General features: G+C 41.8%; 1 protein-coding gene across 2 annotated transcripts in view; it reads right to left on the bottom strand.

The window, feature by feature from the left end:
- Nucleotides 1–1,974, bottom strand: part of LOC125457927 (uncharacterized) — a 38,968-nt gene extending 36,994 nt beyond the window's left edge. Inside the window, exons 1-2 of one of the 2 annotated variants that reach the window (XM_048542762.2) lie at nt 1,675–1,974; nt 1,416–1,504 (exon numbers count right to left, since the gene is read on the bottom strand). In XM_048542762.2, coding sequence (XP_048398719.1) covers nt 1,416–1,476 — 61 coding nt within the window. In that variant the 5' untranslated portion in view covers nt 1,477–1,504; nt 1,675–1,974. The other variant, XM_059649098.1, reaches the window with a different exon arrangement.
- Between the last annotated feature and the right edge of the window lie 10,366 nt (nt 1,975–12,340).

Raw genomic sequence — 12,340 nt, 5'->3', positions numbered from 1 at the left:
CTTTTCTCCTCCTCTTAAATAAATGTTTACACAACCAATGCTTTATTATATTATCCGTTCTAATTTACACCATTGCTACCCAGGTCCATTTAGCTCAACTATTCATATACATAATCTAATACTCCACTGAATTTAAAAGTCACATATCTCCAAATCTTCTACTTCACTGCTCCCTTCTAGCACACTTTTCTCAATTGCTAGCTTTTTGCACATTGTGTAATTTCTTGCAGCACAAATGGGCACGCAATGCTCATTAAGGCAGACTATAACAGCAACAGTGCACTGTCACATTCTTCAGACTCTTCAGAGAACTAACAGGCCCTCACCCAACTTGAGTCTTAGGAGTTAACAAAGTGGATTGACAAAGGTAGTGCAGCTGATGCTGTGTACATGGTGTTCAAAAAATATTTGAAGAAGTGTTATATAATAGATTGGGTATCAAAATGAAAGACAATGACGTTCAAACGCAGCAGATGCAACATGGATATGAAATTGAGTCAGAGGCAGAATACTTGAAAGACTAAACTTTTTTCCTCGACTGAAGGGAAGTCATCAGGGATTGGCTTTAAGGACCTCTGTAATTTTTGAAATACATTAATGACATGGACTTGGGTAGAGACAGTATGATGATACCAAGCCTGGGAACATGAGGAACAAAAACTTTACGAAGGCACAGACTGCTGACACGGTAAATGAAATTTAATGCAGTGAAACGTGAAATCATATATTTTGCAAGGAAGACTGGGGAGCAACAATATATATACTAACCAGTAACATGTAAAAGGGTTACAGAAATAGAGAGAGACAGAATTTGTTTCATTAAATAAACTTGGAGAAGGTGGCACGGTGGCTCAGTGGTTAGCACTGCAGCCTCACAGCACCAGACACCCGGGTTCAATCCCACCCTCAGGTGACTGACATTGTGGAGTTTGCACATTCTCCCCGTGTGTGCATGGGTTTCCTCTGGGTGCTCTTGTTCGCTCCCACAGTCCAAAGATGTGCAGGTTAGGTGGATTGGTCATGCTAAATTGCCCCTGGTGTCCAGGGATGTGCTGGCTGAGTGGATGAGCCATGGGAAATACAGGGATCAGGTGGCTCTTCTGAGCGTCAGTGCGAATTCAGTGGGCTGAATAACTGCTTCCACACTAAGGATTTGATGCACAAAACAAGAAAGTTATCCTGATGTCAGCTTAAGCAATTCCGTGGCCAACAGTTATCACACTTTGAGTCAAACACAATTTTACCGTGAATAAGCCATTCAAATTTTATAGTTGGCCAATGATACCACAATTATTTATCTTTCACCATTGGGCCAGTAATGTTTTCCGCCCTGGTTCTGCATTAGAAATTTGTCTTATCTTATTAAGTGTTGCATCCTGCATTTAATCAAATTTAAACAGGGAAATTAACCTTACCTTCAAAGCTCTCTATTTGAAGCGAACAGAAAAGGAACAACACCAAGATCACACTCTCCATTGGCTTCACGTCTTTCTAACGGTACTATCTGAAGGAAGGGTGGGGATAAGCGTTGTTACAGCTGTTGTAATTGTACAACAGAAAGGACATGACACTTTTTTTTGCTTTTACTGAACGTGGGTAGATAACAAATATCGTAAACAATTAAAACAAGTTCTCCTTCTGTAGTTGCGTTCCCGTTTGCAAAATATTACTCACCACGTTGTGTTATTAGTTCCTGCTTAGAGGCTGGCAGATAATTTCGTAACGATTTGTTTTCCCAAAGCAGATAAATTGGACCGAATGCTGGAACTAAAGTAACACAGGCTGAATGGTTGAACAGCTTGGTTTGACATGGGCCCTCTAGCGCTTGCTTGAGTTCGTTGTGGTGGGAATAAATCGAATTTATTTTCAGATGAATAGATGCGATTCATAATGATTCAAACAGATAAGCAAAGTGACTGCAATCTCCAGATTGGCACTCATACTTTAAATAATACCTTCAACTGTATCCTGTTAAAAGCGGAGGCAGAGTGTATTAAAAATATTGAATTCCCAATGACCAATTAGAGGATTCCCAAAACAAGATTTCACGTTTCACGACGTACGAACTAAAATAGACATGCACTTAAGATTATTATTAGAAGGGAACTAAATTACAAAAATCACATGCTTTATGGAGTATTTAGCGCCCAGCAAAAAAAAGCTTATGTTGGATTCACTTCAGACAATGTCATCGCTCCCAAAGAGGTCAAATCGCCATGGTCCCAGAAGACCACAGGCCTGCTCTCTTATTAGACAGACACCACTCCTCAGGCCAGGAGAAAGGCTGGTAAGGAGGGTCCTTCATGATAAACTCAGCCAGTGTGGGAATTGAGCCCTTACTGTCGGCATCTCTCTGGCCCTAACTGACCTCCTCAGCATTACCCTTCTTTCCAACCCATTACCATAAAATCAGATGATCAATCCAGGTACAATGTAAAGAGCAGGACGGCATGCCAGACACATCTTAAAATTAGTTGCCAATTTGATAAAATTGTGAAACAAGATTACTTGTCAAACAGTACAAGCAGCAAGTGATAGAATTTAGCAATTCCACAACCAATGGTTCAGATTTAGGCTCTGCTGTCTCTAAAGTTTAGAAGAATGAGAAGAGATCGAATTGGAGTATATAAGATGTGAAAGGGATTGACAAAGTAGATGTAGAAAGGATATTTCCTCCTGTACGACAGTCTAGAAGAAGAAGTCATAGTTTTTGGAGAAGGGGAGATGAGGAGAAATTACTCCTCTCAAAGTGTGATAAATCTGTGGCATTCACTGCCCTAGAGTGGGGTGGGCACCAGGACTTTGAATAAATTCATGGAAGAGAAAGACAGATTTTAAAATTAGTAATGGGCTGAAGGGTAATGGAGAGTGGGCAGAAAAGTGGATTTGAGATCAAGATGATATCAGGCATGATCATAATAGTAGAACAGCTGTCAGGGCTGAATAGCCAACTCCTACTTTTGGTTCTCAAGTCCTGCACATCCAATTGGACAATTAAACAACTCATTGGAGATGGCAGCTCCACAAATATCCCCATCCTTAATAATGGGGAGCCCAGTACATCACTACAAAAGACAAGGCTAAAGTAAGTACAATAATCTTCATCTGGAAATGTTAAGTGGATCCGTCTCGGCCTTCTCCAAGCAGTCCCCTGCATTACCGATGTCAGTTTTCTGTCAAATCAATTCACTCCCCTGTAGACATTAGATATTGCAAAGGCTATGGTCTATGACAACATTCTGGCAATACAACTGAAGATGTGAGCCCAAAATGTGTCACACCTTACCAAGTTATTCCTGTCCAGCTAAAACACTGACATCTACCCAAAAATGTGGAAAATTGCCCAGATATGTCTTGTACACAAAAACTAAGACAAATCCAATGTGGCCAATTGTCACCCATTTGTCTACTCCGAGTTTACTCTTTATCATCCGTAAACTGATGAAATGTGTCACTAATTGTGCTATTAAGCAGCACTTACCAATAAGCTGCTCATTGTTGCTCAGTTTGGGTTCTGCCAGGGCCACTCAGCTCCTGGTCTCATTACAGCTTTGATTCAAACATGAATAAAGGAGCTGAATTCCAAAGGCAAGGTGAAGGTGACTGACTTTGAAATGAAAATCTCTTGACTACAACATTAAGGAACCCTAGGAAAACTAAACACAATGGAAATCAGGAAAAACGTTCATTGACTGGAGTCACACTTGGTACAGAGGAAGATAGTGGAGACTGGAGGATAGTGTCAGTGGCTCAATCATCTTCGACTGCTTCAACAATAACTTTCCCTTCATCATTAGATCAGAAGTGAGGATGTTTGCTGAACTGGGATAATATTCAATCACCATTCATGACTCCTCAGACACTGAAGCAGTCCATGTCCAAATGCAACAAGATCTGGACAATAGCCATGCCTAGGCTGACAAGTGGTCAGTATGTTAAAGGGAAGGTAAATGAAACATTGGCCTTTATTTCGAAGGAATTGAAGTGTAAAAATAGGGAGTTTTTGCTAAAACTATTCAAAGCAATAGTCAGACCACTGCTGAAATACTGTGAACAGTTTTGGGTGCCTTATCAACAGATGCTGCCAAACCTCCTGAATTTCTCCAGTATTCTGTTTTTGATGTGAACGGTGATAGATTGTCAAATGGGGATATCCAACAAGACCTGGGTGTGCTTGTCACTGAAAGACATACCTGTATTGGAGGCAGTCCAGAGATGTTTCACGAGGCTGAAATCAGTTATGGGGGAAAATAAAAACAGAAATTGCAGGAGAAGCCAGCAGATCTGACAGCTCCTGTGGGGAGAAAACAGGGTTGAAGTTTCAAGTCTGGTGACTCTTCATCAAAACTGGAGTTATTAAGGGACAGAGAGTGAGTAAATTGGGCCTGTACTCATTGGAATTTATAAGAATGAGAAGCAACTTCATTGAAACATACAAGAGTCTTTGGGGACTGGACAGAGTAAATGCAGAAATGTTGTTTCTCTTGGCGGAGGGTCAAGGACCAGAGGGAGCATTCACAGTATAACAGTTGCATTTTTAAGACAGAGATTAAGAGGAATGTCTTCTCCCAGAGGGTAGTGAATCTGTGGAATTATTATAGCAGAGGGTTGTTAAGAGTGGATCATTAAGTATATTCAATCTGAAATAGACAGATTTTTAATCCTTAATTGAATAGAGGGTTATGGGGAGAAAGCAGGAAAGTGGAGTTGAAAATGATCAAATCAGCCATGATCTCAATCAATAGCAGAACAGCCTTCATGTCTACATTGCCTCCTTCTGAAGTCATATCAGCCTTGAAACATTATCTTGGTTTCCCTCTCCATACATGCTGCTAGACCTGATGAGTTTCTCCAGCATTCTCTATTTTTGATCTCAATGGTGATAAATTGGGAAAGGGGAATGCACAATAAGATCTGGGTGTGCTTGTACAGCAAATCACTGAAAGTAAACATCTAGTTACAGCAGTGGAGAAGGCAGCAAAAATTATGTTAGCCTTCAAAGTAAAAGGTTGTGAGTACAGGAGCAAGGATGTCTTGCTGCAGATGTATAGAGCCTTGGTAAAGATCACACCTGGAGTATTGTGTGCACTCTTAGACTCTTTATCTGAGGATGGATGTTCTGGAGGGAGTGCAAGGGAAATTTATCAGACTGATTCGTGGGATGGCAGGACTGGCCTATGAAGAGGGACTGATTCACTTAGGACTACATTCACTATAACTTAGAAGAAAGAGAGGGGATTTCATAGAAACTGATAAAATTCTAACAGGATCAGACAGTGTAAACACAGGAAGGATGTTCTCAGTGAGCCAGAGGTCACTGTTTAAGGATAAGGGATGAGCTATTTAACACTGAGAGGAGGAAAAATGTCTTCATCCAGAGATTTGAGCTTGTGGAATTCTCTACAGCAGAAAGTGATTAAAATCAAAACATGATCAGAAGGGTCTCGGTTCGAGACATGACTTTCCTGTTCCTCTAATGCTGCCTGGCCTGCTGTGTTCCTCCAGCTGCATACTTTGTTATCTGTAACTCCAGCATCTTGCTATCTCAATGATCATAGCCCTTTAGCTTTTGTCAAAATAAGTGTAAACACCAAAATGCCACATTATTTTGCTGGAGTGTTTTTTTCCCCTACTTTATTCAGAGGATGTGGGCACCAGTGGCAAGGTTGGTCTTTAATGCCCATCCCTGATTTCCCAGAGGTCAGTTAAAAACAGTACTTTGGGTCTGGAGTCACATAAAGGTGATACCAGGTAAAGATGGCTGTTTCCTTCCCAAGGACATTAGTGAATTTGATATTTATATTTCCCCTGACGGCAATCAACAAGTTTCATGGTCATCCCAAGACTCTGAATTCCAGATTTTTTTTATTGGATTCAAATTCCACTATCCGCTGCAGTAGGATTCAAACCTGGGTCCCCAGGGTCTCTAGATTAATAGTCTAGTGATTATACCAGAAGGACGCCACTACTTCTTGCTGTTGCTGTTTTATCTTTTAAAGATTGTTAACCGTACAGGGAAAAGTTACATAATTGCTGAAGCTGTTCAAAAATGGAGTCTTGATTGAATTGTCTAAGTACCAAGAAGGTAGCACAAATAATTGTATAGGTTATGTGTAGGTAGCAAATGAAAATGAATGTGTAGATCTTGAAATTTTGTCCACATATAACAAGGCATATTTAAAACATTTCATTTTTTTCCCCCCCAGAAATGGAGGTGTTATGAAGTCATTTTAGGTTTGAAAGGAGCACTCATGCTCCAGTACATAGGATTACTATGTCTACAGCATAATAGAATGTGAGGCTAGATGAACACAGCAGGCCAAGCAGCATCTCAGGAGCACAAAAGCTGACGTTTCGGGCCTAGACCCTTCATCAGAGAGGGGGATGGGGTGAGGGTTCTGGAATAAATAGGGAGAGAGGGGGAGGCGGACCGAAGATGGAGAGAAGATAGGTGGAGAGAGTATAGGTGGGGAGGTAGGGAGGGGATAGGTCAGTCCAGGGAAGACAGACAGGTCAAGGAGGTGGGATGAGGTTAGTAGGTAGATGGGGGTGCGGCTTGGGGTGGGAGGAAGGGATGGGTGAGAGGAAGAACAGGTTAGGGAGGCAGAGACAGGTTGGACTGGTTTTGGGATGCAGTGGGTGGAGGGGAAGAGCTGGGCTGGTTGTGTGGTGCAGTGGGGGGAGGGGACGAACTGGGCTGGTTTAGGGATGCAGTTGGGGAAGGGGAGATTTTGAAACTGGTGAAGTCCACATTGATACCATTAGGCTGCAGGGTTCCCAGGCAGAATATGAGTTGCTGTTCCTGCAACCTTCGGGTGGCATCATTGTGGCACTGCAGGAGGCCCATGATGGGCATGTCATCCAAAGAATGGGAGGGGGAGTGGAAATGGTTTGCGACTGGGAGGTGCAGTTGTTTGTTGCGAACTGAGCGGAGGTGTTCTGCAAAGCGGTCTCCAAGCCTCCGCTTGGTTTTCCCAATGTAGAGGAAGCCACACCGGGTACAGTGGATGCAGTATACCACATTGGCAGATGTGCAGGTGAACCTCTGCTTAATGTGCCACCTGAAGGTTGCAGGAACAGCAACTCATATTCCGCCTGGGAACCCTGCAGCCTAATGGTATCAATGTGGACTTCACCAGTTTCAAAATCTCCCCTTCCGCAACTGCATCCCTAAACCAGCCCAGTTCGTCCCCTCCCCCCACTGCACCACACAACCTTCCCAGCTCTTCCCCTCCACCCACTGCATCCCAAAACCAGTCCAACCTGTCTCTGCCTCCCTAACCTGTTCTTCCTCTCACCCATCCCTTCCTCCCACCCCAAGCCGCACCCCCATCTACCTACTAACCTCATCCCACCTCCTTGACCTGTCCGTCTTCCCTGGACTGACCTATCCCCTCCCTACCTATACTCTCTCCACCTATCTTCTTTTCTCTCCATCTTCGGTCCGCCTCCCCCTCTCTCCCTATTTATTCCAGAATCCTCACCCCATCCCCCTCTCTGATGAAGGGTCTAGGACCGAAACGTCAGCTTTTGTGCTCCTGAGATGCTGCTTGGCCTGCTGTGTTCATCCAGCCTCACATTTTATTATCTTGGATTCTCCAGCATCTGCAGTTCCTATTATCTCTGATACTACGCCTACAGCAGAAGCTTTAGGTTCAAATCTCACTCCAAGTCCTGATGGCTAAGGAAGGCTTATCTGTAATATCGTTTATTCAATCTGCACATCCTTGTTGACACATGGGAATGGCAGGTAGTAAGCATGAGAGAGATTCCTGGTGAGCCAGATGTTGGAAGAGATTTTGGAACTACACCATCAATACCTTCATGCTATAAACATTCAAATGAAAAAGCGCATGTTTCCACAGCAACGAGGATCCTCTTAAAGATTGATCTGTAACGCAACTACAGCTCAGAATGAGGATGGGAAACTTATCCAAGTAATAATAGATTTTGTAAAGTAGTAATTGAGTTAATGTGGACATTGGAATTTTTTTGTAAAAGATTTCCCCTGTAAGTCACCATGACTGGTGAAAACTGCTTGCTTTGCTGTAGACCCTGTTAGGCCTATTTTTAAACAGTGATTGGCTTGGAGAGGTCTTGCTTTATCTGGTTCAGTTGAAATAAAGCGTGCTAAGAACAGCTGAGTTAGATGGAGGAAAGCATAATAGGAATAAGTCAAGTTGGAGAAAATTTTGCCATGGGCAAGCTGCCAAATGGATCTCTTCCGTTTCTGAATAGAAAATCTCCTTGTTGAATTCGGGTCAAACCTATGTTGTTTTCTCAATTACTGGTGCAAAATATCACAAGACAATACTTTCGGTGAGCTATGTCTGCAAAGCTTTAGACACAGCTATGCATGATTATTGACATGCACTGTTCATGCCAGAACATCAGAATATCAGACTCCATAACATCTTGCACTCGGTCCTTTTGCCTTCAAGAATAAGCACTTTGCAGTTTACTTTTCTGAAAAGAAATTTTTTTTTCACTTTCCCTGAAGTATGTGCATCTCATAGGTGTATTCAGTTGAATATATATTTAGAAGTCTATGTTATTACTGACTGTAAACAATTATTCCATCTTCATTAAGTTTTGTTCCAATAAGTACAATCATGGATTTAATAAAAAGCCTGATTCATAGATGCATGTTTAATTCCTTACATTAACGACATTATATAATTGGTCACCTCAGTATCTGGGGGGATAGTATTTTTTATTTTATGTTAAGACGTAAGGAATAGTTGGACTAGAGTGACGCTGCATGCCTTCAGCTTCGGTCTGGACACCAATTTAATTACAAGAGTGACTGAACATCTTGTGATTGCATGCAAAGTACAAATAGCACATGCTGTCTGTTAGGGAGAGGGGAGGTTAAAAAGAAAGAAAATCCTTGATATTCTTTTTGTAAGTAACAAGTAACTATTAATTTATTTAACCCTAACAATGAACCAATTAACAGAACTACTCACAAACTGAACAATTCCCCCAACTCTTCACTATTCCTTAAGTGATCAAAATTCGACTGCTACGCTATCCCAACAAACACAAGCCAACTTATATCACCCAACTAGTAAGAAAAACAAAAATAAAAAACTTAGTCTCTCAAAGTGCACACAGAAGGGGTCTTCCAGAATGCTCTGCTTTCTCCTGTCTCTCCAATCATCAACACCTTTCCTCTGCTGTTCTCAAGTCATAAACACCTTTCTTTGCCTGATCCTGCTGTCAGGGATGTTTTCTCTGTGAAGACTCTTAGTTAGAAGTGCTGTGTTACTTTTTATGGATAAGGTGGTATTTTCTTAGAGAACTTAGCTATTTCTTGAGAGCGTTAGAACATAGAACATAAAACAACACAGCACAGAACAGGTCCTTTGGCCCTTGATATTGCGCCGACCTGTGAACTAATCTAAGCCCCTCCCCCTACACTATCCCATCCTTATCCATATGCTTATCCAAGGACTGTTTAAATGTCCCTAATGTGGCTGAGTTAACTACATTGGCAGGCAGGGCGTTCCACGCCCTTACCACTCTGAGTAAAGAACCTGCCTCTGACATCTGTCTTAAATCTATCACCCCTCAATTTGTAGCTATGCCCCCTTGTACAAGCTGAAGTCATCATCCTCGGAAAAAGACTCACACTGTCCATCCTATCCACCTCTGATCATCTTGTATGTCAGGGAGTTTTGAGAAGATTTATAGCTCAGGTTGAGTTTCTGGATGTGAGTTTGCTCGCTGGCTGGAAGGTTAGTTTTCAGATGTTTTGTCACCATTCTAGGTAACACCAGTGAGCCTTCGATGAAGCGCTGGTGTTATGTCCCGCTTTCTATTTATCTTTTTAGGTTTCCTTGGGTTGGTGATGCCATTTCCTGCATTTGGTGATGTCATTTCCTGTTCTTTTTCTCAGAAGATGAACCAAACCTTGGGTCTGCTTCATGGATGACACCTTTGTCATCACTAAGCAAAACAAATTAGAGGAAACATTCAAGACCATCAATAATACACTTACTGGCATAACATTCACATTGAGGAGGAAAACAACAACAAACTGTCATTCCTAGATGTCACAGTAGAGCCAACAGTCAATGGGGAACTTCAAACCAGCGTCTGCAGGAAAACAACACATACGGACCAAATACTGAACTACAGGAGCAACCATCCCAACACCCACAAACAAAGCTGCATTAGAACATTATTCCAACGAGCCACCACACACTGCAGCACAGAGGAACTATGACGAGCAGAGGAAAATCACCTATACAGCGTATTCAAAAAGAATGGGTACCCAATGAACACAGTCCACCGATTCCTCAGCAACAAACCCAAACAAACAGACAAAACGGGCTCAGAAACCGTAACCACGCTCCCCTACATCAAAGACATTTCCGAAATGACTGCCAGACTACTCGGACCTCTTGGCATCAGGGTAGCCCACAAACCCTCCAACACACTAAAACAGCAGCTAATGAACTTAAAACACCCTATACAGACAAGCAAAACGAACGTCATCTACAAAATACCTTGCAAGAACTGTGACAAACACTACATTGGACAAACAGGCAGAAAGCTAGCCACCAGGATACATGAACATCAACTAGCCACAAAAAGACATGACCCACTATCACTCATATCCTGACATACAGATGAGGAAGGACACCACTTTGATTGGGACAACACATCCATCCTAGGACAAGCCAAACAGAGACACGCACGAGAATTCCTAGAAGCATGGCATTCCAACCGGAATTCCATCAACAAACACATTGGCTCCAAATCAATCTACCATCCTCTGAGAAAAAGAACAGGAAATGACATCACCAACCCAAGGAAACCTAACCAGATAAACAGAAAGTGGGACATAACACCAGCGCTTCATCGGAGGCTCACTGATGGTGTTACCCAGAATGGTGACGAAACATCTGAAAACTAACCTTCCAGCTCAGCGAAAAACTCACATCCACATCTTGTATGTCTCTATTAAATCCCCTCTTAGCCTCCTTCCCTCCAATGAGAACAGACCCAAGTCCCTCAGCCTTTCTTCATAGGGCCTGCGCTCCAGACCAGGCAACATCCTGGTAAATCTCCTCTGCACCTTTTCCAATGCTTCCACATCCTTCCTGTACTAGGTGCTTATTTCTCAGATGGCGGTTCACTCACACCGATTTTCAAAAACTCTCTCTTTACATACCTTGGATGGCATATTAATTTTCCTCACAACAGCATCGATCTGAGGTTGTCAAAAACCATCAGATTTAAATTCAATTGGCTTTCAATCACTAAGTGCTTAGTTTGAATTAATTAGCTGATTCCAACTAGTTGCCAAAACAAGCTTAAAGTTTCCAACCACATAGCCAATTGATAGGTGTTTCAGTTTTAGAGCTGGCTGTACATCTTCTGCTACATGCAGGCATTCTTTTATTTAGCTTAGATATTTATAAAGAAAAGCACTCCCTTAAAAGGAACCACACACTGTACATGACTGTGGTACAGTCCAGCTTCTGTACAATTATAATTTAAAATTGAAGCTCAAAAGCTCAAACAGTTGGCATCTGTGACTAAATTTGCTTATCCATTGTTGTCTGATGTCCAGCAGTTAACCCCAGAATTTAATTATGATGGCTGTTAAACTTCAGTTCTTTGGTATGGCAATGGAACACTTGCTTTAAGCATGTCACGGAAGGGACCAACTCAGATTATTTTGTCCACATTATCTAATCACCAGTCACATTGTAAATCAGGTGAATAAAAAAAATCAAATTTGTAAGCTATTACAGATACAAAATACATAGATACATAAGTGAAAAACCAATAATTTATTTAAATGGAATCTACTTTACATTATTTTCTTTTCCACAATGAAAAATCCATAAACATTTAACATAAACTAGCAGTTTACAACAACATTTTATAGCTATAGTAACACAATGTGAACTGTAAAATTTCACTTTCAAAAGCAATCAATTAATGTGTGCCAAGCAAAATATCTTCTTTATAAATAACGCTTGACTGCAATCTCATTCATTGCAGACCAATTCCAGAAGTTTTCATTTATTTGCATAATGGACTCAACGCCTTCTTTAGGAGACAAATCCAATTTTGCAGTTCAACATTTTCCAGATGTTCTTCAGGCAAAGGACTGGGCTTTGGGGGTACCTGTATACATCAATAATTGGATGCAAACAGGGCTTAATTCTGTTCAGAGATGATGGGAACGCAGATGCTGGAGAATCCGAGATAACAAAGTGTGGAGCTGGATGAACACAGCAGGCCAAGCAGCATCTCGGGAGCACAAACGCTGACGTTTCGGGCCTAGACCCTTCATCAGAAAGGGTCTAGGCCCGAAACA

This window comes from Stegostoma tigrinum, chromosome 1, assembly GCF_030684315.1.
Source record: "Stegostoma tigrinum isolate sSteTig4 chromosome 1, sSteTig4.hap1, whole genome shotgun sequence".
Classification (NCBI taxonomy): Eukaryota; Metazoa; Chordata; class Chondrichthyes; order Orectolobiformes; family Stegostomatidae; genus Stegostoma; species Stegostoma tigrinum.
The sequence above is the reverse complement of the archived record's forward strand: the minus strand, read 5'-3'. Positions and strand labels throughout refer to the sequence as shown.